The 25380-nt window shown below is 39.5% G+C and overlaps 1 protein-coding gene across 2 annotated transcripts; it reads right to left on the reverse strand.

Moving 5' to 3' along the window:
• Window positions 1-458: 458 nt before the first annotated feature.
• Window positions 459-24228, reverse strand: LOC104099433 (tyrosine--tRNA ligase 1, cytoplasmic-like). 2 transcript variants are annotated; one of them, XM_009606418.4, is made up of 12 exons: window positions 24105-24228; window positions 23143-23231; window positions 22953-23039; window positions 22236-22383; window positions 21464-21753; window positions 21283-21379; window positions 2613-2718; window positions 2432-2514; window positions 2098-2243; window positions 1891-1996; window positions 1344-1403; window positions 459-712 (listed from the first exon to the last, which is right to left on the reverse strand). In XM_009606418.4, the coding sequence occupies exons 2-12, from the start codon at window positions 23223-23225 to the stop codon at window positions 692-694; spliced, it is 1227 nt and encodes a 408-aa protein (XP_009604713.1). In that variant the 5' UTR covers window positions 23226-23231; window positions 24105-24228; the 3' UTR covers window positions 459-691. The 2 variants fall into 2 exon arrangements, with proteins under 2 accessions (XP_009604713.1, XP_018627380.1); XM_018771864.3 differs by lacking the exon at window positions 24105-24228 and having other exon boundaries at window positions 22953-23022; window positions 23143-23271.
• Window positions 24229-25380: the final 1152 nt, after the last annotated feature.

Here is a 25380-nt window from a genome sequence, read left to right on the forward strand (position 1 = left end):
CTAGAAATATGAATCATGTTTACAATACAGAAAAGTAAGCGCAAAATGGCACTTTCTGGACAACCTCATTATCAATGAAAAATTGAATGAGATTTTGTAAAAAGGTTTCTTCTTGCTAATAAACTTTGCCCAGCTAATTAACATTGCTTGGGGTCTTAGGAAAACAAGAATTACCTGCCTCATAGAACTCAGTCACATAGAGATGACGTTCTTATCTTCGAATTGTCAAGTAGATGTCCTTTCTTGTAAGGCAAAAAAGATGAATAAACACAGGATACGAAGTTGGTCGATGCTGCTTTCTTGAACGTGTCTTGATTTATATGTTAATCGGGGCTCAACATTGTGTTTGCCTGCAAATCTTTACACGCACCACAGAGGACGAGAGGTGCACATAGACATTTGGAAATTACCATGTTGCTAACTAGAGTATCAAAAGCATTTCCTCTGTGAAATCACAGTTCACAAAATTTAGTCTTATTCCATTTTTTTTTATAATTGAAATGTCTTCGGATCCGGACATATCAATAGGAGTAAGAAATATCAGATAAAAAATGAAGGGTGTCTCTGATGCTAAACATTTCTAATTGTGGGAAACCAAGGTATTAGAATGCAACAGAAACAAAATAGAATGGATTTTCTCGGACAGCCATCATAATCATCATCTCCTAATCCCACTTCATTCATCAAAACCTCACCTCGTTACCTTGAAACTCTGCAAATCAGAAAACAGCAACAATTAGATGCAAAAGCTGCCATAGAACTACTTTTGAACACTTGCCACCTTGATATGGTCAAGAGCCAAGAAAATGATATTCTAATGCCTATTGTTTCTGAATGTCCAAAAACGGCACACACAATAACCAACCCCCCCCCCCCCCCCCCACAAACCCAAAACCCCCCCTCCAAGGCCAATGTCACATAATCTTTGAACTTTCTAACAAAAGGTCTATGGAACTAAATGGTTTAGAGGGTTTGACGAATGTGACATTGAGTTTATGTGATTGGTCAGATACACGTGTTTTGTCAGGATCACCTAAATGGTACACTTTGTCATCGTCATCGATTCATTAGAAATTGTATCTTTTGCACGGGAAGAAGTGTAATCTCAATAGTCTAGGAGAGACATATATTCAATTTGAGCCATGTAATTACACCATCAATCATCCCTTTTGAAATAAGAGGTAAAACCTGACCCCATATCAGCCGAAAATTCAGATTTCTATTTTCTTGTACCGAGAAGCCTCAGTAGTTCAGTAAAGAAAGCATACCCTGACCTCAAGTGATAACATCAAAGAGACATTTTATCCAAAACAGAACATTTAGGCAACTTTTAGAACACATACCTTCACCCTTTTCATAAGGTCTTTGGCTTTCTGATCATTCTTTAAATGATCACGCACCGGCTGCATAACAAAATTTAAATGAGTCAGGAGGACAACTGAAGAAAGGTGGAATAAAAAATATATAAACTATACAAAAAATAAAAATAAAACTTGTGGTGCCCTGATCTTAAGTAACAGTAGCCTATTTAACATTAACTATACCATCTGAAGCTCATGTGATACAAGCCATCATGTGCGCAAACTTAATTTACTATCAATTGATGTTAATTGCCAATCTGATTGATCACACTCAGTATAAACAATAAGGACCTTGAAATTCAAACGATAACTTTAAGATATAAAAATACTCTACAGACAAAGAAGTTATTCTAGGGTGCTGATGCTGTATTAATCATGAGGTAATAACACCAAGTCACCAACTATAAAAAGATTACTTTTCACATTAAGAGGAAATTTGCAAATGTATATATATTAAACTTCAAACAGGGACTGCATAAGATATTGGTGTAAATACCAATTATCAGCTCAGTAAGATGTATTCATCTACCTGTAATATCTTGTTGATTGCTTTTGATAGTGCAGGTTTCAAGTCCGCAGGATGCAAGTTCCCATTTTCATAGTCAGCAGCCAGTTCTTCAAAATTCTTAAAGGTCCTAGTGTGGGAAAGAGAATAAAACAAAAGATAATCTAAAAAACAGTACTTTGGTTAGCAAATCAGCTGAATGGATATGAATAAATGCGTGGCATGACTCACTTGTCGCCACCATTCTCAGCACTTCGCTCAATTTTGAACTCATTTAACCAAGGGATGACAATATACTTGATGTACTCCAGACATGGATTCTTTTCTACAACCTTCGGTGGACAAAAAGCCTTCTTTATCTTGAGATTTACATCTGCCTTTGATGTTCAAGCATGGCAAAGAAAAAAAAATACATCAGTTCATTAGAACATCAGTGGCAACGACGACTACCTGTTAATTAAGAACAATGACTCTCAACCTAAAAACAAATGTAGCATGGTGTTACATGTAACTAATACTCCATATGTATATAGTTAGATAGCCTAGAGGTAAAATCTGAAAATACCTCTTCATCCTCCATGTAGATAGAAGAAGAGGGGTCACTCTTTGACATCTTCTCTTGACCTTCCTGCAAACCAGGGAGCATGTCTGCACACCAATGTGATAAGAAAACAAACACATTAAACAAAGGAGTTAATCCAGTGAAAAGAGTTTTCGAATTCTAGCATACAAAATGATCTTCGTACGATGAGACAATATGATAGGCTTGTTTTTCCTCTTGGTATCATCACAGTACTCTCTTGCAAGTACGTTAACCTTTCGCTGGTCCATGCCTAGTTGACAGATATCAGCCTATTAAGACAAAATTCCACATTTAGCTGGAAAAAAATAATTAAAACAAATAATCACCACTATGGCATTGACCACTATTAAAACAGAAGATTGAACAAAAAACAGACATAGAAATAAGCAACAAATGAAACAAAATATTATGCAGCTTTCTTATATCTGTACATATAAGAAGCATATGCCACTGAACTAGAAACTCAAGGCAAGCAAGCTCTACGCATATGGAGATAATTTAAAACAACTGATAATGCTTTTTTACTCATTGACTTTGACAAGCAAGAACAAGGTTGTCAACTTTCATTACAGGCTGTGAGAAGGCACGGGAGAAAATATGTTATTGATATTGGATAATAAATACAATACAAGAGGTCCCTATTTATAGCTATATACTACAAGGAGTTATTACTCCTCTTCCAATGTGGGACAAGACTACACTATACATATTTGTAAACTAACACTCCCCTCAAGCCGGTGCATACACATCATATGTACCGAGTTTGTTACACATGAAGCTAATACGAGAACCAGTAAGAGACTTAGTGAAAATATCTGCTAGTTGATCATTCGACTTTACAAACTTGGTAACAATATCTCCTGAAAGTATTTTTCTCTGACAAAGTGACAGTCGATCTCAATGTGTTTAGTCCTCTCATGGAACACCGGATTTGACGCAATATGAAGAGCAGCTTGGTTATCACACACTAGTTCCATCTTACTGATTTCTCCGAACTTTAACTCCTTGAGTAACTGCTTGACCCAAACTAACTCACACGTCGCCATAGCCATGGCCCGATATTCGGCTTCGGCGCTAGATCGAGCAACTACATTCTGTTTCTTACTCTTCCACGAGACCAAGTTACCTCCTACTAGAACACAATATCCAGACGTAAAACGTCTATCAAAAGGTGATCCTGCCCAATCAGCATCTGTGTACCCAACAATCTGCTCGTGGCTTTGATCCTCGAATAGTAATCCTTTACTTGGAGCTGACTTTATATACCGAAGAATGCGAACAACTGCATCCCAATGACTATCACATGGAGAATCCATAAACTGACTTACAACACTCACCGGAAAAGAAATGTCAGGTCTAGTCACTGTGAGGTAATTCAATTTGCCAACCAACCTCTTATATCTCGTAGGGTCTCTAAGAGGCTCCCCCTGTCCAGGCATGAGCTTAGCATTCGGATCCATAGGAGAGTCAATAGGTCTGCAACCCATCATTCCAGTCTCCTCAAGAATGTCTAAGGCATACTTCCGCTGTGAAATAACAATACCTGAGCTAGACTGAGCGACCTCAATACCTAGAAAATACTTCAATCTGCCCAGATCCTTAGTCTGGAAGTGCTGAAAGAGATGTTGCTTCAGATTAGTAATACCATCCTGATCATTGCCAGTAATAACAATATCATCAACATAAACCACTAGATAAATACACAGATTAGGAGCAGAATGCCGATAAAACACAGAGTGATCAGCCTCACTACGAGTCAAGCCGAACTCCTGAATAATTGTGCTGAACTTACCAAACCAAGCTCGAGGGGACTGTTTCAAACCATATAGTGACCTGCGCAATCTGCACACACAACCATTAAACTCCCCATGAGCAACAAAACCAAGTGGTTGCTCCATATAAACTTCTTCCTCAAGATCACCGTGGAGAAAAGCGTTCTTAATGTCTAACTGATAAAGAGGCCAATGACGTCCAGCAGTCATGGACAAAAAGAGACGAACATATGCTACTTTAGCCACGGGAGAGAAAGTATCACTATAATCAAGCCCAAAAATCTGAGTATATCCTTTTGCGACAAGACGAGCCTTAAGCCGATCAACCTGGCCATTCGAGCCAACTTTGACTGCATAAACCTAACGACAACCAACAGTAGACTTACCTGCAGGAAGAGGAACAAGCTCCCAAGTGTCACTCGCATGTAAAGCAGACATCTCGTCAATCATAGCATGTCGCCATCCTGGATGAGATAGTGCCTCACCTGTAGACTTAGGGATAGAAACAGTAGACAAAGAAGATATAAAAGTATAATGAGGTGACAACAGGCAATGATAACTTAAACCGACATAGTGGGGATTAGGATTAAGTGTGGATCGTACACCTTTGCGGAGTGTAATTGGTTGACTAAGAGAAGACAAGTCAGCAGTAGGTGCAGAATCTGATGCGGGGCGTGAATCACCTAGGCCCGATGCTGGATGCGGACGACGATGATAAGTCAAGAGTGGTGGAGCTGCAGAAGGTTGAACTGGATTATGTGGAGGAACTGGAGCTATAGGTGGTGGAGCTACAACTGGAGTTGTAGGTGGTGGAGCTACAACTGGAGCTATAAGTGGTGGAGCTACAACTGGAGCTGTAGGTGGTGGAGCTGGAGTGACTGAATCTCCAAAAGATGAAACCGGTAGTACCTCAGAAATATCTAAGTGATGACCTGAACCTGTGAAGTATGATTGAGTTTCAAAGAAGGTAACATCAGCGGACATAAGGTACCGCTGGAGGTCAAGAAGAGTAGCATCGATACCCCTTTTGTGTTCTCGAGAAACCCAGAAATACGCACTTAAGAGCACGAGGAGCTAACTTATCTGTTCCTGGAATAAGGTTATGGACAAAACAAGTGCTTCCAAAGATACGAGGTGGAAGAGAGAACAAAAGTAAGTGGGGAAACATGACAAAGAATGGAACTTGGTTCTGGATAGCTGAAGATGGCATACGATTAATAAGATAGCAAGATGTAAGAACTGCATCCCCCCAAAAACGCAACGGAGCATGGGATTGTATGAGTAGGGTACGAGCAGTTTCAATAAGATGCCTATTTTTTTTTCCAGCTACCCCATTTTGTTGAGATGTGTACGGACAAGATGTTTGATGAATAATCCCATGAGATTTCATAAACTGCTGAAATGGGGAAGACAAATACTCGCGGGCATTATCACTACGAAATGTGCGAATAGAAACCCCAAATTGATTTTGAATTTCAGCGTGGAAGGTCTGGAAAATAGAAAACAGCTCGGATCGATTTTTTATCAAAATATCTAAGTGCACCTGGAATAATCATCAATGAAACTGACAAAGTAGCGGAATTCCAAGGTGGAACTGACCCGATTAGGACCCCAAACATCTGAATAGACTAAAGTAAAAGGTGACTCTGCTCGATTATCAAGACGCCGAGGGAAATGGGAGTGAGTATGCTTACCGAGCTGACATGACTCACACTCTAGAGCTGACAAGTGAGATAAACCAGATACCATTTTCTGAAGTTTTGACAAACTGGGATGTCCCAATCGTTTATGTAATAGATCTGGTGAATCAGTAACTGGACAAGTTGTAGAAGGAAGACAAGATGTGAGTCCATGTGATTTAGCAAGGATAAGGTAATAAAGTCCGTTTGATTCACGCCCGGTACCAATGATCCGCCCCGTACTGCGTTCCTGTATAAAAACATGGTCATCAAGAAATAAAACAAAACATTTAAGTGATTTGGCTAAGCGACTAACAACTATGAGATTAAAAGGACTATTGGGAACATAAATGACTGAATCTAAAGGTAAGGAAGGAAGTGGGCTTGCTTGACCTATTGCAGTTGAAATGGTTTGAGACCCATTGGCCATTGTGACTTTTGGAAGAGATTGAGAATACAAAATAGTAGTGAAAAGAGATTTGTTACTAGAAATATGATCTGATGCACCTGAATCAATGGCCCAAGACTCAGAGGATGAAGATTGGGAGAAACAAGTCACGCTATTACCTGTTTGAACAACAGAAGCTAACTCAGAAGATGTCTGCTTACATTCTTTGTACTGAAGGAACTCAATATAATCTGCTAAAGAAACCATCCGACTATTCAAAGCATCAGTTCCCATGTCGCTACAATTTGTAGTACTAGGGTTAACTTGAAATAGTGGAAATAAGTAACTCCTGTGAGAAAATTGAAGAAATAGCTTGAAAAACACTGTTTACAGCAGGGAAACAAAACACTGTTCTGCACCGGAAACATTGTAGCTCGCCGGAAAATTCCAAAGTTGTCGGAATTTGTCGTAACCAGGATGGATAGACTCGGAATTCCCTTGCGAGCAAGCTGTCCTGAAGAAATGCTTTAAAAAAAAATGGCCGGGAAGGTCACTGTTCACGCCAGAAAAATATAAAAGTGGTCGGAATTTGATTTGAATTAAATGGGTAGGCTCGAAATTTTGAGGAGAGCACACTGTCCTGAAGAAGCTTCGCCAAAAAATGGCCGGAAAGTGACCGGAACCCTCGCCGGAAAAGTTATTGTCGCCGGCGCGTGGAGGAGCGTGGCGGCTTTTCTGCCGGATAAAATTTCAGGGGTTGGTTGTTGCAGCCAAACGCACACGCAAGTATACGTGGTCGTCAAGTAATAAAGTGACTAAAAGTCGGATGTCGAACCCACGAGGACTTGTGATTAACTATTAACTAAATTAGACTATCCTAATTATCTAAACAAGAATTAAATCTAAAAATATTTTATTCTAAACTAATTAAATAAGAAAAATATAAATAATAAACTTTGAACAGAGAGAGAGCAGATTTTAATGATATCAATGTAATGAAAACGATCTAGGGTTATGGGCTATCTAACAATCCTATTGTATTCTTCAATTGAATTGACCGACTAATTTATCTAGCTTATTGGTTGACAGGGTTAATGCTCATAAGAATCTGTCGAGTTCTTACTCGCCTATTCAAGCTAACCTAACGCCTATATGTCTATGGAGTTAGAATCAACAAGAACGCATTTATAATTCCTGTAAATCAACCAAGCAAGGCAATTAGGTATATGTCTATCCTAACTACGAATCCGTCCCCCGATGCCCGAGTTCAAGAACTTGCCCTACTCAATCCTATATGCAATATAGAATTCCCACTTTCGAGTTCAATTCTAGATTCGTAGATAATATTCAATTGGTGATCAAGCAATTAAATAATTAAGTGCAAGATTGAATAAATAAACTAATATGATAAATCAAGAAGTCAAAATCAATATCCGAATAACAATAGTCATGAAAGAACCACAACCCTAGAACGTGAAGTTTAGCTCCATATAGACATGGTAGCCAAACAACAAATCATATAAAGAAACATAAAAATTACTAAGTTTGGTGGGAGAAAGATGGAACTTGATGAATTCCGGCCTCCACAGCTTTGTCGTGGCTTTTTCCCCTTCCCAATATGTTAGATAACCTAAAAGAGGCGTTTTTAGCTTATATATTGCGTACAAAAGTCGTGGGCCAAAGCTCTCCTATTCCTAGTCCAAATCGGCTTCAGGGATTGATGCTAAGGTGGATGCGACGCATCCACCTTGTCCTCCATTTCAATTTTGCCTGCGAAGGTGGATGCGACGCATCCACCTTGTCCTCTATTTCTCAGCTTTGCATGCGAGGGTGGACGCGACGCATCCAGCCTTCTCTTCTACTTCCCAGTTTCGCACGCGATGGCGAACGCTATGGCCCAACTTCACTGCTAAGGTTGCATGCAGGATGATGTTTTCCTAGGTTGGATGCGACGCATCCAACCCTTCTTCCTCTGGCTAAACCACCTTTTCTTCATATTTTGCACTCCGAACACCTTAAATCGTCACACATAACTTAATTAGTCATCAAACCAATAATTACACCATGTTGGGCGTTTTAAAGATTAAATAACATCAAGAAGTGGTTAAAACATGGGCAAAGTAACATCAACACATATCGAAATATGCCAAACATCACTACCCCACACTTAAACCTTTGTTCGTCCTCGAACAAACCATCACTATAGTAAACAAAATAAAATTAAGCTCTTATCATTCAAAGCACACTACATCTATGACCATGGTTATTTGCTACAATTAGGCTCTAGGCTATGCATCACATACTTCCCTTTTCTTATGCCCTTCTTTAAACATATTCGAACAAAGACAACATGCTCACAACAATCCTAACCTCAAAAACCGACTCAATGTCACAATGCACTCATGGCTTGAACAACCAACATCATAGAGAAGTCTAATAACGTTACCTATCCCTCGTGAAACCATGTGCCCTCACAACAAAAGCAGAGAGAGTAAAATCAATCCACACATTCGAATCTCATGCTCACAAAGAAAATTGCTCACTCTCACAAAAGAAGTCACATGCATGTAATTGGTACCATAGGCTTGCCCTTAATGTAAATCTCTACTAATGTAAGCTCGCTCAATCTAAAATCAATTAGGACTTTTTCATGGTTGTAATGTGGGCTAAGGGACGGGTAGGATATATTTAAGGAATAGTGACTCACCCTCCTAAGCACTTTAACACATCATCAAATAACTTAAGCGCGAATTCTTCAACACCCTTTCAATTTCACCAATAATATCACTCCAAACAATATTTCCTCTTTCTTTAAGCACTACTTTAATTCATACCCACTAGCAAGAACAAGACAACAATTTATTCATTTATATTTTTCTTTCTTTTTTTTTTCCAGATTTTTCTCTTTTTTTTTTTTCTTTCAATTTCGCTAGTGGTGTATTATTTAACAACATAAGTGCACCCTTCTTTCTTTCATTGGTTTCACTCAAAAGTCACCCCACACTTAGTCCCTTCCTACTTCTTTTAGCGCTCATCTAACAATTAAAGTGCTTTAAGAGGTAAAAGGATCAAAACAATGTCAATTAAGAATAAAAAGGGTATAGGCTTGTAATGTGGGTACCAAATAAAAGGTCTACAGGCTCAAAAGGGTTAACTAGGGATAGATTTTATTTGTGATAAGCAATAAGCTCAAAAAGATCAAAGAAAGCCTAAAATCATTTTTCAAACCGAGCATCACCTAAAATTTCGCTTCAACTCACATACCGGGCAAGTTCTAGACACAAGTACACTACATGGACTACACAAAAACCTTACCACACATGGCACATGACTCATTAAGGACGGTCACATTCCGACTCTCAAACAATGCAAGTATTCACGGAGCAACGAGATATTAAGCATTAAGCGCAAAGTGAACACAAGTCAAGAAAATGAGAAATAGGCGCCACAAAACATGCTATCCATTTTAACAAGGCATCATCAATAATTTCAGAGTGAGAAGGGAAGATATTACATATGTAAAAGCCTAAATATGCCATTATCAACCAAGTCAAGGTCACCTAGGTTCATCATTCTTCCTCCTTTTATTCCCTACATTCCTACTCTACTCTAAAAAGAAAACAAAATTACCCGGTTCAAACTACATCCCATGGAAAAGAACCGAGGCTCAAAAGGGTTAACTAGGGATAGATTTTATTTGTGATAAGCAATAAGCTCAAAAAGATCAAAGAAAGCCTAAAATCATTTTTCAAACCGAGCATCACCTAAAATTTCGCTTCAACTCACATACCGGGCAAGTTCTAGACACAAGTACACTACATGGACTACACAAAAACCTTACCACACATGGCACATGACTCATTAAGGACGGTCACATTCCGACTCTCAAACAATGCAAGTATTCACGGAGCAACGAGATATTAAGCATTAAGCGCAAAGTGAACACAAGTCAAGAAAATGAGAAATAGGCGCCACAAAACATGCTATCCATTTTAACAAGGCATCATCAATAATTTCAGAGTGAGAAGGGAAGATATTACATATGTAAAAGCCTAAATATGCCATTATCAACCAAGTCAAGGTCACCTAGGTTCATCATTCTTCCTCCTTTTATTCCCTACATTCCTACTCTACTCTAAAAAGAAAACAAAATTACCCGGTTCAAACTACATCCCATGGAAAAGAACCGAGGCTCAAAAGGGTTAACTAGGGATAGATTTTATTTGTGATAAGCAATAAGCTCAAAAAGATCAAAGAAAGCCTAAAATCATTTTTCAAACCGAGCATCACCTAAAATTTCGCTTCAACTCACATACCGGGCAAGTTCTAGACACAAGTACACTACATGGACTACACAAAAACCTTACCACACATGGCACATGACTCATTAAGGACGGTCACATTCCGACTCTCAAACAATGCAAGTATTCACGGAGCAACGAGATATTAAGCATTAAGCGCAAAGTGAACACAAGTCAAGAAAATGAGAAATAGGCGCCACAAAACATGCTATCCATTTTAACAAGGCATCATCAATAATTTCAGAGTGAGAAGGGAAGATATTACATATGTAAAAGCCTAAATATGCCATTATCAACCAAGTCAAGGTCACCTAGGTTCATCATTCTTCCTCCTTTTATTCCCTACATTCCTACTCTACTCTAAAAAGAAAACAAAATTACCCGATTCAAACTACATCCCATGGAAAAGAACCGAGGCACAAAGAAAAACCACAGGGGATTATTACTATCTACAAAGATACTATATATATATATATATATATATATATATATATATATATATATATATATATATATATATATATTATTTTTATTTTTTTATTTTTTATTTTATTTTTATTTTTTTAATAATGATAAACTGATAGTTACTCCATATAGATGAATTTACTGCTATTTTATGCCATTAATTCAGTGAATATTTTAGTACATTCATCCATACATCAAAACATGAATCACCCCCACCCCACACTTAGGACTGTGCGTTGTCCCCAACGCACACAAACAAGGTAAAGTAGGGTGAGAAGAACTCCCTCAAGTCAAGGTGGAGGGCTCATCCGCAGTCTGTGGAGGAGCATCTGCATCCATAGCATTCCTATCATCAACAACTGGTGCTGATTCTGTATCAGGTGTTACAGCGACCTCAGTAGGCCTGTTGAGTGGAGCCTCAGTGACTATGGGAGGAACAGGAGTGGATGGTCCGGCAGTGGATGATGCAATCAGCTGGGAGATGTCTGTACCTGCACATTGAACCAGAGCTCTGAGGAGTAATGATATCTCCTTCATCATCGTGGCCTGCTCGGTCTGAACTCGGCTTAGATCCGCACGAGTCTGTCTCAACTCATCCCTGGTGGCACTCAACTCGACACGAGTCGCTATCAGCTCAGCCCTGTTCTCTTGCATATCTGCTTGCATTTGCTCAAATAATTGTTGAATGGTGAGCTTAGAAGACCTTCCCTTGTTCGGCTCTAGAACATGAGTGACATCATATGGTCCTGGAGCTTTAGCCTCAATGTCGTCATTCTCCTTGTCCCATAGTACTCCCATCTCTGTTAAAAAAGCCGTTAGGGTATTAGCAAAGAACAGCCTCCACTTGTAATTCATCCTGGTTCGCTGCATTTGATCATGCATGATGGCTCCGAAGTTGAGTGGTATCCCCTCTAATAAAGCATATAATACGAGTGCGCGGTAACGAGGGACATCAGTTTTATGTTGGCATGGCAGCAGGCGGTTACAAATGAAATTTAGAGCCACACGTGCTAACGCACTCATGAATTCCTTGGCTATAGAGTGGTACTCCATACTCCCATGCTTCCATTCTGCATCCTTCCTGGTAGGGCATAGGACAGACTTAATGTGTGCATAATCTGGTGTTTTGCATATGGAGTCAAACCTGTCTGTAAGTGTGTGTGGCACCCTTAAGAAGTTATTCAGAGCTTCGGCTGACACATTAATATCTACCCCTCTTACTCGCACAATGTTTCCCCTTGCGTGACGCCAATTGGCGTAGAGCTCTCTAACAATGGTGAGGTTGGCTTTGCCGTGACCTTTCAAGATGGGTCCCCATTTTTGCACCTCTCGAATTGACTTTAGAAACTCTGAGTACTTTGTCTTAAGTGGTCCGATGTTTATCGGCTTTTCCGGAATATACTTCTTTGAAACCAGTATCTTCTTATAGGCTCGGAATGCCTTCTCATTAACAAAGTATTTCTCCCAATCAACTCGGTCTATGGGTTCACCCTCGTCTTCATCACTCATGTTGACATGTAGGTGGTCATTGTCCGAATCGGAATCGGATTCAGATTCTGTAGTAATCTTCTCCTTCCCTTTATCAGTCGGATCACTCATTTTCGAAGCTTTTCTTTGGTATGTCACAGGCTCTCTTATCTCTATTCCTTTGCTTGGTGTAATACCCTTCTTCACTGTCCTCCTGACTAATGTTTCCTCCTCCTCTTGCTCTGAATCATCACTTAACTGCCTAGGCAGCAGTTCCATTTCCTTCTCCGTCCGCTTCCTTTTTTCTGTGGATTTGGACCGCCCGCTGCCCTTCCGGTAGGCTTTTTGGGCGGTTGCTTGTTACCATCTTTGTCTTGTTGCTTGGATGGTTTACTCACTGCTGTCATTTTACGAATCTAAGTACCTGCAATGCAAAGAATTCAACAATTAGCAGATGAAACAGCGAAGTTCAGCTTGAAAGCAATTGCAACAGCTTGCAGACTTCAATTTATTCGTAAAGTCATGCCATTCACTACTTCATGGAATTGTAGCTCATGACTTTCAGCAAGTATGTGATAACTCTCTTCAAAAATTCAATTTCACATAGCCCCTCACTCGACCCCACACTTATTCTCAAGCATACACCAATGTTGCTCGGTTACTCAGACTTCACCGACGCCTAAATTTTCCTCAGGGACAATTCGTCGAACATGTGGTATGCAACAAGTGTGCCTAGTTCATTCTATCAGTTGAGCAATGCAACTACCCTCCCAAAGTTTGACGAGATGAAGGGAATTATAGTTTATCATCTCGCAACCATTACAACGACCAAGAACGACAGCCCTAAAAAATTTTGAAATTGCAAAACCTACTTGTTGCTACCATTGAGGGAGGGAAGAGAGAAGAATTAGGAGAGAAGCCAACGGAAGAACGAAGAGGATGATGCGTACCTGTCGCGTTTGTATGCGTTACAATTTCGATTAAAGAAATCTGTTCTGCGTTCGTAGGCGTCGCAAAAAGAGACGAGTGGATGCGTCGCAAGAAGAGTTTTTAACGAATTCGTTATCTTAAGATGTGTTAAAATATATAGTACTTACCTGTGCGTGCGAGCTTTGACGCGACGCATCCCCTTGTCTTCCTTCAAAAAATTTTCGGACGCGACACGGACGCGATAGGCAGACTTCACTGCCTTGAGCAATTGGCCCGTCAAAAAAAAAAATTTTTTGCTGAGGGGGACGCGACGCATCCGCCTCGTTTTCTCATATCTGGGGAACTTTTTTTTTTTTTTTTTTTCTACGAAAAGAAAGAAAAAAAAATTAAAAATAAAATAAAAATAAACTAACTAACTTGGGTGGCCTCCCAAGAAGCGCCTGATTTAACGTCGCGGCACGACGCAACATGTTCTTCATGCCTCCACTAAATCCATTGTGGTCTTGTGACGTGCAATGTCACCACCCCAATAGTGTTTTACTCTTTGGCCATTTACCAAGAATGTCGTATTGGACCCCTTATCACACAATTCTATCGCACCATGAGGTTTCACACTAACCACTTCAAACGGACCCGACCATCGAGATTTAAGCTTTCCTGGAAAAAGCTTTAGCCTTGAATTAAACAGTAGAATTTCTTGACCTGGTTCAAACTCACGATGTTGGATATGCTTATCATGCCATCTTTTGGTCTTCTCTTTATACAATTTGGCATTTTCATACGCATGCAATCGAAACTCATCAAGCTCGTTGAGTTGTAGCAATCTCTTCTCACCGGCCAAGTCCATCTCCATATTTAGCTTTTTAATCGCCCAATATGCTTTGTGTTCAAGCTCGACGGGCAGATGGCAGGCCTTCCCATAAACCAACCTGTACGGAGAAGTGCCTATTGGGGTCTTGTACGCAGTGCGATATGCCCATAATGCGTCATCCAGCTTCCCGGCCCAGTCCTTTCTATTCATACTTACTGTCTTTTCCAAAATCTGCTTGACCTCTCTGTTGGAAACTTCTACTTGACCACTCGTTTGGGGATGATAGGCAGTGGAAACTTTGTGCTTGACTCCGTATTTTGCAAGAATATTATTCAGCAGTTTGTTACAAAAGTGAGTTCCCCCGTCGCTTATCAACACTCTTGGAGTCCCAAAACGTGTGAAGATGTGCTTCTTTACAAAGCCTACCACAACCTTTGCGTCGTTAGTAGGAAGAGCAATGGCCTCTACCCACTTAGAAACATAGTCGACCGCCACCAAGATGTATCTGTGCCCGTTAGAATATGGGAATGGTCCCATAAAATCAATCCCCCAAACATCAAAAAGTTCTACCGCCAGAATATTTTGCAAGGGCATCTCGTGCTTCCTCGTGATAGTTCCAGTTCTTTGGCATCTATCACAATTTTTAACGAAGGCATGTGCATCCTTAAACAATTTTGGCCAATAAAAACCTGATTGTAGCACTTTTTGGGCGGTTCTATCCCCGCCGTGATGACCTCCATATGGTGACGCATGGCAGTCATGTAGTATAGCCTTCATCTCTTCCTCAGGAACACACCTTCTCACCAACTGATCTGCACACTGCCTATATAGGAATGGCTCATCCCACACGTAGAACCTTACATCATGTAGGAATCTTCTTCTATTGTCAGCTGTCCATTCTAGTGGCGTCACCCCACTTGCGATAAAATTCACATAATCTGCATACCATGGGGCTTCACCTGAGGTGATTGCTAATATTTGCTCATCCGGAAATGTTTCTTTAATTGACCCTCCTTCAGCTACATGGTCCCGACTTTCTAATCTGGACAAATGATCGGCCACTTGATTTTCTGTCCCTTTTCGATCTCGGATCTCTAAGTCAAATTCTTGCAAGAGGAGGACCCAACGAATCAGCCTCGGCTTGGCGTCTTTCTTTTCAAATAAGTATCTGATAGCTGAATGATCTGTGTAGACGATGACTTTGGTTCCCACTAGATAGGATCTGAACTTGTCAAACGCCCACACCACTGCAAGCAACTCCTTTTCAGTCACTGTATAATTCATCTGAGCTGGATTCATAGTTTTGCTTGCATAATAAATGGAGTGAAAGATTTTATCCCTCCTTTGCCCCAACACCGCTCCAATTGCTATGTCACTTGCATCGCACATCAACTCAAATGGTTGTGCCCAATCGGGGCCAATGATAATTGGTGCAGTCACCAATCTTCCCTTCAGCTCCTCAAATGCTTTCAGACATGCATTATCAAACTTGAAGGTAACATCTTTCTCTAGAAGCCTGCACAAAGGGGAAGAAATTTTCGAAAAATCTTTAATGAAACGACGATAAAAACCTGCATGACCCAAGAAACTGCGAATGCCTTTGATGGATGTCGGCGGGGGCAATTTTTCAATCGTCTCCACCTTTGCTTTATCCACCTGTAGACCATCTTTTGAAACCTTGTGCCCCAAAACTATACCTTCACGTACCATGAAATGGCACTTTTCCCAGTTTAGCACCAAGTTCGTCTCTTCACACCTAGCTAGCACTTTATCAAGGTTCATCAAACAACTATCAAAAGAACATCCAAACACAGAAAAATCGTCCATGAATACTTCTACAAATCTTTCAACCATGTCAGTGAAAATAGCCATCATACACCTTTGAAAAGTCGCAGGTGCATTACAAAGACCGAAGGGCATTCTCTTGAACGCATACGTGCCATAAGGACATGTAAATGTAGTTTTCTCTTGGTCTTCTGGGGCTATAGCAATCTGATTATACCCCGAATAACCGTCCAGGAAACAGTAGTATTCCTGGCCAGCTAATCTATCAAGCATTTGGTCAATAAAAGGAAGGGGAAAGTGGTCTTTCCGGGTGGCATTGTTCAGTTTTCTGTAATCTATGCAAATTCTCCATCCAGTGACAGTTCTTGTAGGAATTAAGTCATTATTTTCATTAACTACTACGGTTATCCCCCTTTCTTCGGCACACATTGAACGGGGCTTACCCATTTACTATCAGAGATTGGAAATACAATACCTGCATCAAGCCACTTAATCACTTCTTTTCTTACCACTTCTTTCATGATTGGATTTAGTCGGCGTTGGTGTTCTACACTTGGCTTGTGTCCGTCCTCCATGAGGATTTTGTGCATGCAGAAAGCTGGACTAATGCCTTTAATGTCAGACATTGTCCACCCAATTGCTCGCTTGTGCTCACGTAGCACCCTTAATAGCTTTTCTTCCTGTAATTTAGACAAGTGAGCAGAAATAATAACAGGTAAAGTGTCAGAACTTCCCAAATAAGCATATTGAAGGTGAGGGGGTAGGGGTTTAAGTTCCAAATTTGGAGCTTTTTCAATTGACGGCTTTGGTGGGGGGCCACTTGGCCTATTCAGGGGCTCAAACGGGATTATTCCTTGCATGTAACCACATGATGTATCTAGGATATGCATCATCTCCTCAACCTCATCATCCATCTCCAAGCTATCAAACATCATGATTGCTTTTTCTAAACAGTCGTCTAGATATACACTCGTGTCAAGAAGTTTCTCATCCACCTCCACCACAGATATCATAGAGAGCTCCTCATAGTGGCGGGGAAGTTGGATTGCTTTGTAGACATTGAAGACTGCTTCCTCGTTGTCCACTCTCATAATCATTTTCCCCTTCTCTCACTTTAATTATTGCATCGCCAGTAGCCAAGAGAGGTCGTCCCAATATGATTGGAACTTGTTCATCAGCCTCGAAGTCTAGAATAATGAAGTCAGCTGGGAAGATGAATTTTCCAATTTGCAGCAGCACATCTTCAATCACTCCTTCGGGGTAGGCTATGGACCTATCAGCTAATTGCAACATCACGGTGGTTGGTCTCGGAGCTCCCAGACCTAATTGCTTAAACAAGGATAAAGGCATCAGATTTATGCTTGCACCCAAATCACACAGAGCACGTCCCACGTCAATATTACCGATTTGTACTGGAATGGTGAAGCTGCCAGGATCCTTAAGCTTTTGGGGAAGCTTGTTTTGGACCCTTGATGTGCACTCCTCAGTAAGTGCAACCGTCTCGAACTCAGTCAATTTCCTCTTATGAGCCACTATGTCTTTTATGTACTTAGCGTACTTTGGAATTTCACGAAGTACATCCACTAATGGAATATTTAATTGAACCTGACTCAACATGGAGAGAAATTTGTTGAACATGCGATCGTCATTCCTTTTCTGCAATCTTTGGGGGAAAGGTGGTGGTGGCCTTGTAACCTCCATTCGCTCTGAACTTGCATCATCTTCCTTTGACTCTTGTGTTGCCTTAGGTGTCAACTCCCCCCAGGTATAGGTTTTTCTTTTATCTTCCTTGGCACTTCCTCTAGTTCCCTCCCGTTTCTAAGTGTAACTGCATTAACTTGAGGGTTCTTCTCTGTATCACTGGGAAGTGAGCCTGTAGGTCTAGTATTTTGGTTTGCTGCTAACTGCCCCATTTGCCTCTCAAGATTTCTGAAATCGGTCCTGAGCTGTTGATTGTCTAGCAACAACTTTTTCAGCAAGTCATTCGTACTTTCTTCCATTTGTTGGGGTGGCTTCTGAGGTTGAGTAAAATTCCCTTGAGGCCTATACTGATTCTGTTGACTTCCGCCCCATGAGAAGTTAGGATGATTCCTCCAGTTTGGGTTGTAAGTGTTCCCATATTGCGCATGTTGATTCATAGGACCTCTGTTTTGTTGCCCCACATAGTATATAGATTCAGGATTCGTGGGGCACATGTCAATCATATGACTGTCTCCGCATAGTTCGCAACAAATAGACATCTGCTGTACATGTTGCATTTGTTGTGTTGTCATTCTATTCATCTGATTTGCCAATTTTGCTATATCGGCTCTCATGGCGGAAAAGTCATCAAGCTCAATCAAACCGGCGGCCTTCTGTTTAATTCCCCTTCGTGAATCCCCCTCTCCTTGCCAATTATGGTCATTAGCAGTGAAATTATTTAGCAAGAGTTGTATTTCACTATACGGTCTTGCCATGCAACTACCCCCACAAGCTGAGTCAAGATTCATCTTTGATGCTTCATCTAACCCATCAACAAAAGTGTGACCCAATACCTCATCAGTTTGACAATGATGCGGGCAGTCTCTGAGTAGCTTCTTGTATCTTTCCCAAGCTTGACGAAGTGTCTCGCCATCCCGTTGTTGGAACCCAAGAATTTGGCTCCTCAGCGACTTTGTCTTCTTAGTTGGGAAAAACTTGATCAGGAATTTCCTTGCTAGATCATCCCAAGTGTGGATAGAGTTCGCGGGCTCCTTTTGCAACCATTCTTTAGCTTCCCCCAACAGTGAAAAAGGGAATAGTGTCAGCCTGACATAGTCCTTGGAGACGTTCGGATAATTGTAAGTGTCCGTGATTTCCAAGAAGTTCTGAATATGCCTCTGCGGGTCCTCATGAGATAGACCCACATATTGTCCTGTGGACTGAATCAGCTGTACCATGTACTGTTTGAGTTCAAAATGCCCAGTGATATCAGGCTTCACAATAGCCTGAGTCATATTCGCAAGATTGGGCCTTGCGGCTTCAATTACCGGACGCTCTTCATTGCCTGCCATATCTATTGGCTGTGGTTGGACTGCGATGTCCAACTCTCTTTCTATTCTCGTTCTAGCTTCGTGTTCCCTTCTCACTCTATGTAGTGTTCGTTCGATTTCTGGATCAAGAGGAATGAGGTTGTTTGCACTTCTACTCCTCTGCATTCGAGAGAAGACCCTGCGTTGACACAAACCAGGCAAACTGAAAATTAAAACTTGAAAACAAATATCTAATAAAAGCTTAACTTAGTCACGTAGCTAATTTCTAAGTCCCCGGCAACGGCGCCAAAAACTTGTTGCAGCCAAACGCACACGCAAGTATACGTGGTCGTCAAGTAATAAAGTGACTAAAAGTCGGATGTCGAACCCACGAGGACTTGTGATTAACTATTAACTAAATTAGACTATCCTAATTATCTAAACAAGAATTAAATCTAAAAATATTTTATTCTAAACTAATTAAATAAGAAAAATATAAATAATAAACTTTGAACAGAGAGAGAGCAGATTTTAATGATATCAATGTAATGAAAACGATCTAGGGTTATGGGCTATCTAACAATCCTATTGTATTCTTCAATTGAATTGACCGACTAATTTATCTAGCTTATTGGTTGACAGGGTTAATGCTCATAAGAATCTGTCGAGTTCTTACTCGCCTATTCAAGCTAACCTAACGCCTATATGTCTATGGAGTTAGAATCAACAAGAACGCATTTATAATTCCTGTAAATCAACCAAGCAAGGCAATTAGGTATATGTCTATCCTAACTACGAATCCGTCCCCCGATGCCCGAGTTCAAGAACTTGCCCTACTCAATCCTATATGCAATATAGAATTCCCACTTTCGAGTTCAATTCTAGATTCGTAGATAATATTCAATTGGTGATCAAGCAATTAAATAATTAAGTGCAAGATTGAATAAATAAACTAATATGATAAATCAAGAAGTCAAAATCAATATCCGAATAACAATAGTCATGAAAGAACCACAACCCTAGAACGTGAAGTTTAGCTCCATATAGACATGGTAGCCAAACAACAAATCATATAAAGAAACATAAAAATTACTAAGTTTGGTGGGAGAAAGATGGAACTTGATGAATTCCGGCCTCCACAGCTTTGTCGTGGCTTTTTCCCCCCTTCCCAATATGTTAGATAACCTAAAAGAGGCGTTTTTAGCTTATATATTGCGTACAAAAGTCGTGGGCCAAAGCTCTCCTATTCCTAGTCCAAATCGGTTTCAGGGATTGATGCTAAGGTGGATGCGACGCATCCACCTTGTCCTCCATTTCAATTTTGCCTGCGAAGGTGGATGCGACGCATCCACCTTGTCCTCTATTTCTCAGCTTTGCATGCGAGGGTGGACGCGACGCATCCAGCCTTCTCTTCTACTTCCCAGTTTCGCACGCGATGGCGAACGCTATGGCCCAACTTCACTGCTAAGGTTGCATGCAGGATGATGTTTTCCTAGATTGGATGCGACGCATCCAACCCTTCTTCCTCTGGCTAAACCACCTTTTCTTCATATTTTGCACTCCGAACACCTTAAATCGTCACACATAACTTAATTAGTCATCAAACCAATAATTACACCATGTTGGGCGTTTTAAAGATTAAATAACATCAAGAAGTGGTTAAAACATGGGCAAAGTAACATCAACACATATCGAAATATGCCAAACATCATTGGTCGTCGGAGGGTGATCTACCTCGTGGTGGTGTTGGTTTTAGCACAACACCGACAGAAAGTGACTTTCACTTAGACAAGCCTTAGGTCACCGGAAAAATTGCACGATGACTAAGTTCTTTCTTCCCGGTTAACGCTAGAATGACGCACAACGATCTTTTCTCACTAATGCTCTGATACCATGTGAGAAGGCACGGGAAAAAATATGTTATTGATATTGGATAATAAATACAATATAAGAGGTCCCTATTTATAGCTATACACTACAAGGAGATATTACTCCTCTTTCAATGTGGGACAAGACTACACTATAAATATCTGTAAACTAACACAGGCTAACCAAGACAAGCAAGAACTAGGTCTCAAATGAGATAACAGGGGTAACTTTGCATCCTAAAACAAGAATAGCAGTGAAGGTGCTTCTGTTTTTCCTAATAGAGCCTTAGAGGTCCAACAAAGGATGCTTATATTTAACTTATCCAGATAATTGAACAACAAAGATTTTTTTTGAAATACTCATAAGAACAGATTACCTTAAGGAAGAATATGTCAGCGCATTGCATGCATGGGTAAAAAATCTGGGCGGCGGTCAGCTCATCTTGCTCAGACCGACCCATAATTTGGCAACACCTTAGAATGAAGAAAAAGATGTAAGTAATAACTGAATGCTCCTTTTAACAGAAGAAAGAGAGTTTTTGATGCATTAGCCTTTACCTTAAAATCCGTGGAAGCTTGTTCCTTCGAGCTATGTCCATAACAAGAGGCCAGTATTCATGAGCTCTAGAGTTAATCTCTTTCGAAGACCACAGAAATTCCACTTGACCCCCTTCGAGATTCATTCCCACACCCTTCCATAACTCAATCAAATATTGGCCAACAACCTCAATTTTCTTCAAATCACCACCCATCTTGTTATTTAGCTGTGCAAACCAATCTGCAATCCAGATCTTCACCTTGCAGCCGGCAGAAGTCAGTTTGTTGACATTGAGTGCCTTCAAAACTCCCTGTTAAGCAAAGAAGTTTTATAACAGAAAAAAAGTCACAACATGCTAAAAGAACATATAACTGCACAGAAGCCCCTCCCGTAAAATTTCATAGCCATCCTGTACTAATGTAACAGGAAGAAAGAAAGCCATAAAATATAATTTTATGTAACGGCTTGTCAGTATAAGCAATTTATCATGAATTAATTTCATTGTGTGACACGCAAACAGTTCATTGGGACTTTTTAGTCAATCTCCACCCTTGGAACAAAGACAGGTGAACAGAGCTCCATCTGGAAGAAGTATATTACAACTACCAATCATGAGAACAGGAAAAACAGTCATGTTCAAGTAGAATTAACAAACCTTAACAAAAAAAAGTAGAATTCTAAACAAAATAAGCCACACGCATTGTGCAATCCAGACATTTTGCAAATGGCAAGATTTTTATCATCTTCATTCCTGTAAGTTAGAATGCCCTCGGGGAACTCACATTTACGTACCTGAGCAATGTGCATTCGACCAGAAGGCTCAAAACCATCATAGCAGACGGGCTGCGGCTTCTTTGCTAACAGATTCATCAACTCATCCTCCTGTATGCATTCCTCCCCAATACTCCTAATAATCTTGAACCTCTCCTCCACACTCATCCTAAAACACTAGCATAATATAACAAATTCAATCTCAAATTTGAACAAAAATGCATTCATATGCACACAAGAAAAACCATTCCATAGATCTCACCAAAGATATCAATGAATCCTCAATTACAAACTAACTGGGATGGCTATATGAGTTACTTTTTAATTTTTGATGGTGGTGGTGTCCGGGGTAGTTTGCGGCACCTCGACTACTCCACTGGGCACTTGGTACCTCCGGCTTCAACTAGCACATGTACCGGGGTAACTCTGCCTACCCAGGCTTAGGCAGCTGAAAAAAATTACCTAATGTAGTAATTTATTTGCCTCCCATTGGGATGTGAACCTAAGACCACTGGGACACACCTTGGGTGCAGGACGGCTATATGAGTCTTCTATATATGTTTCACGCTATTCGGATCCATTTCATTCCAATATTCAATAATTTGTCAGGGCTCTCTATAAATCTCTAAGATTACAGGTTATTAACAGAATTCACTAGCTCTTCAGAAATTAAAAAAAAAAAAATACTCCAAATAGAAATTATATGACCCGTGAGAGCAAATATAGGCAGATGCTTACTGGGAAGTGGTAATGGAAGCGTCGGATGTAGAAGCCTTCAATGAGAGTGCATCAATGGCTTCTGAAGCCTCTTGATTATTCATTATCCTGCAAAACGACAGTTGAATTAGGGTATTATGTTATATTTTCGTAGTTCAATAGCTCTTCGGAAATTACACAGCAAAAAAAAATAATCTTGAAAGAGACTTACTGGGAAGTGGAAATTGGAGGTTTAGATGAGGAATCCTTCAAAGAGAGAGCATTAATGGCTTCCGAAGCCTCTTGATTATCCATCTTCCTCTGCAGCCAATGTAGAATGATCAGAGTATTTATCTCACTTTCCCGTAGGTTTTTAAAACTTATACTATCAGCTCTAATCTAACGGAAGCTGTAAAATCTATTTACAGTTAAGTCAATGAATTATTAAGCAGATGGTAAATAGTAAACACCTGAACCGCGAAGTAGGGGAAATGTTTCTCTTTTTTTTTTTTCGAAACTGGGAAATTGGCTAAATAATTTATTTATTTAATTTTTTTCATCACCTTTTTAAAGTCCTCCAGAGAGCAAGAGAAACTCGTTGCTTATTTAATTTCTGTAATCAGTTCTTGTTTTGAATCGAAGAAAGACCACTGTGTTTTAGTGATTATTAGCTTGTCATAGGTATTATTTATTAAATTATTTTCTATAGCTATGTTTTAACTTGTTATAAAGTGTATTCGATGTATTTAAGCTAATGTATTCATGAATACAATAGTAAAAGTCGGCAGAAAAAAGGGAATTACAGCTAACGTATAGACTGTATTCATATGTATTCGCGAGCTGTATTCGTGAATACAGTAACAGAATTTGCGAAAAAAAGGGATTAAGCTGTTTAAAAACGGTAAGTGAATCAATTAACGAGATAGACTCCTAATCTAACTCAACAAACTCAATTATAACACACAAAATTTGTATTTTCAATTATAGAAAAGATTCTCAACCGAAAAATACTCCAATAACAGAGCAATCTTCAGAGATTCAATCCATCCTTTCTTTTTTTAGTGGTATCTTTACTAAAATATTTTTTAGTGATATCTTTACAAATAGATTTATATATTGAGATCTGTACTTGTATTTCTCCAGATCTTTGTTTCTCCTATATCTTTTTTTTTCCAGATCTTTGTTTCTACTTACCACAATTCTTTGGAGCAAAAAAAGTTGAATGCAGCACAACAAGGAAGGGGGGAAGCGGTCGCCGGCACAGCCCCTGCTAGGGTTTCTAAAGCAGGGGAGAAAAAAATCGGGGGAAAAAGAGAAGAAAGAGGAAAGAGAAAGGAAGAGAGAAGTTTACTTCATATACGGTAATTTTGTGAGAGAAAAAAAAAAGAAAGGAGAGAGAAAAATAATACACAACGTATTTAATGGCTTAAAAGTAGGAAGTGGCCATAAGTATATATTTTGTTATAAAAATTAAAAGGTAGCTATATGAGATAATTTTTTAAAAGGGTGTTTATTTATAATAAATAAGGTATCAACCTTTGCTATAGGATGTAAAATTTTCAAGAACAAATGCGTTTATTTCCTAAAATGTTGTGCGAACATGCTAAAATCTAGCCCAAGCCCGACGCAAGGGCTGGCTGGTAAATGAGGCCCCAATAGAAATTTTCATAAATCACTATAGTTTAGAACCTAATAACCATAGTTTTCCTAATTATCATTCGTGGTTACTATTCAATTGTAATTAATTTGTATTATTGGTATTCAAATGCACAACGAATATAACTTGTGCTAACTGTATTCATTCGCGCAATGAATACAACGTGTATCAACTATATGTGTTCGCACAATTGTATTCATTCGTGAAAATATAACATGCATCGACTATATTTGTTCGCATAACGAATACAACTAAGCGAAATACAAAAATACAAGAAAATAAATTTTTTTTGTTGGGAGTCAAACTCAAGACCTCCGCTAACTAAGCAGATGCTCTAACCAATTGAGCTACGAGAACTTGTTGCTCTCTTCTTTCAGTTCAAAATAATTAATCTTTTATTTCATGGATTTACTATAAAATTTAAATATATCTATGAATGATAAATTTACTAAAGTATAGCTACTAATGGTAAACACAGTATAAATGTTTGATGTGTCGCGTAATTTTCCCATAAAAGATGGATTTATCGATTTTTATCTTACAATTTTAATAGGAAAAAGACAATGTATAGCCGCTTTCGAAATAGTATCCAAAAAATTATATATTTTTGTGTGTGTATGTATATTGTTTGTATATTATATACAAAAAAAATATAAATTTTATATACTTTTGCGCTACCCAACATAAATAATTTCTGTAGCATGAAATTATCCTAGTTATATTTAGGCCACATTAGCACTAGGAGAGTCTTCGAAGGCTGTCACATGTCATCACTATGATTTCAACAAAAGACGGGTTCGAGGCCTAAATGAT

This window comes from Nicotiana tomentosiformis, chromosome 7 (genome assembly GCF_000390325.3).
Source record: "Nicotiana tomentosiformis chromosome 7, ASM39032v3, whole genome shotgun sequence".
NCBI classification, from domain to species: Eukaryota; Viridiplantae; Streptophyta; class Magnoliopsida; order Solanales; family Solanaceae; genus Nicotiana; species Nicotiana tomentosiformis.

Coding starts and splice junctions, on each gene's coding strand:
- LOC104099433 (XM_009606418.4), bottom strand. CDS start 23,225: ATGGATAATCAAGAGGCTTCGGAAGCCATTAATGCTCTCTCTTTGAAG. Junction 2,719..21,282: donor CTGACATATTCTTCCTTAAG/GTAATCTGTTCT, acceptor TTGTCTTAATAG/GCTGATATCTGTCAACTAGG. Junction 1,404..1,890: donor CAATCAACAAGATATTACAG/GTAGATGAATAC, acceptor TTTGTTATGCAG/CCGGTGCGTGATCATTTAAA.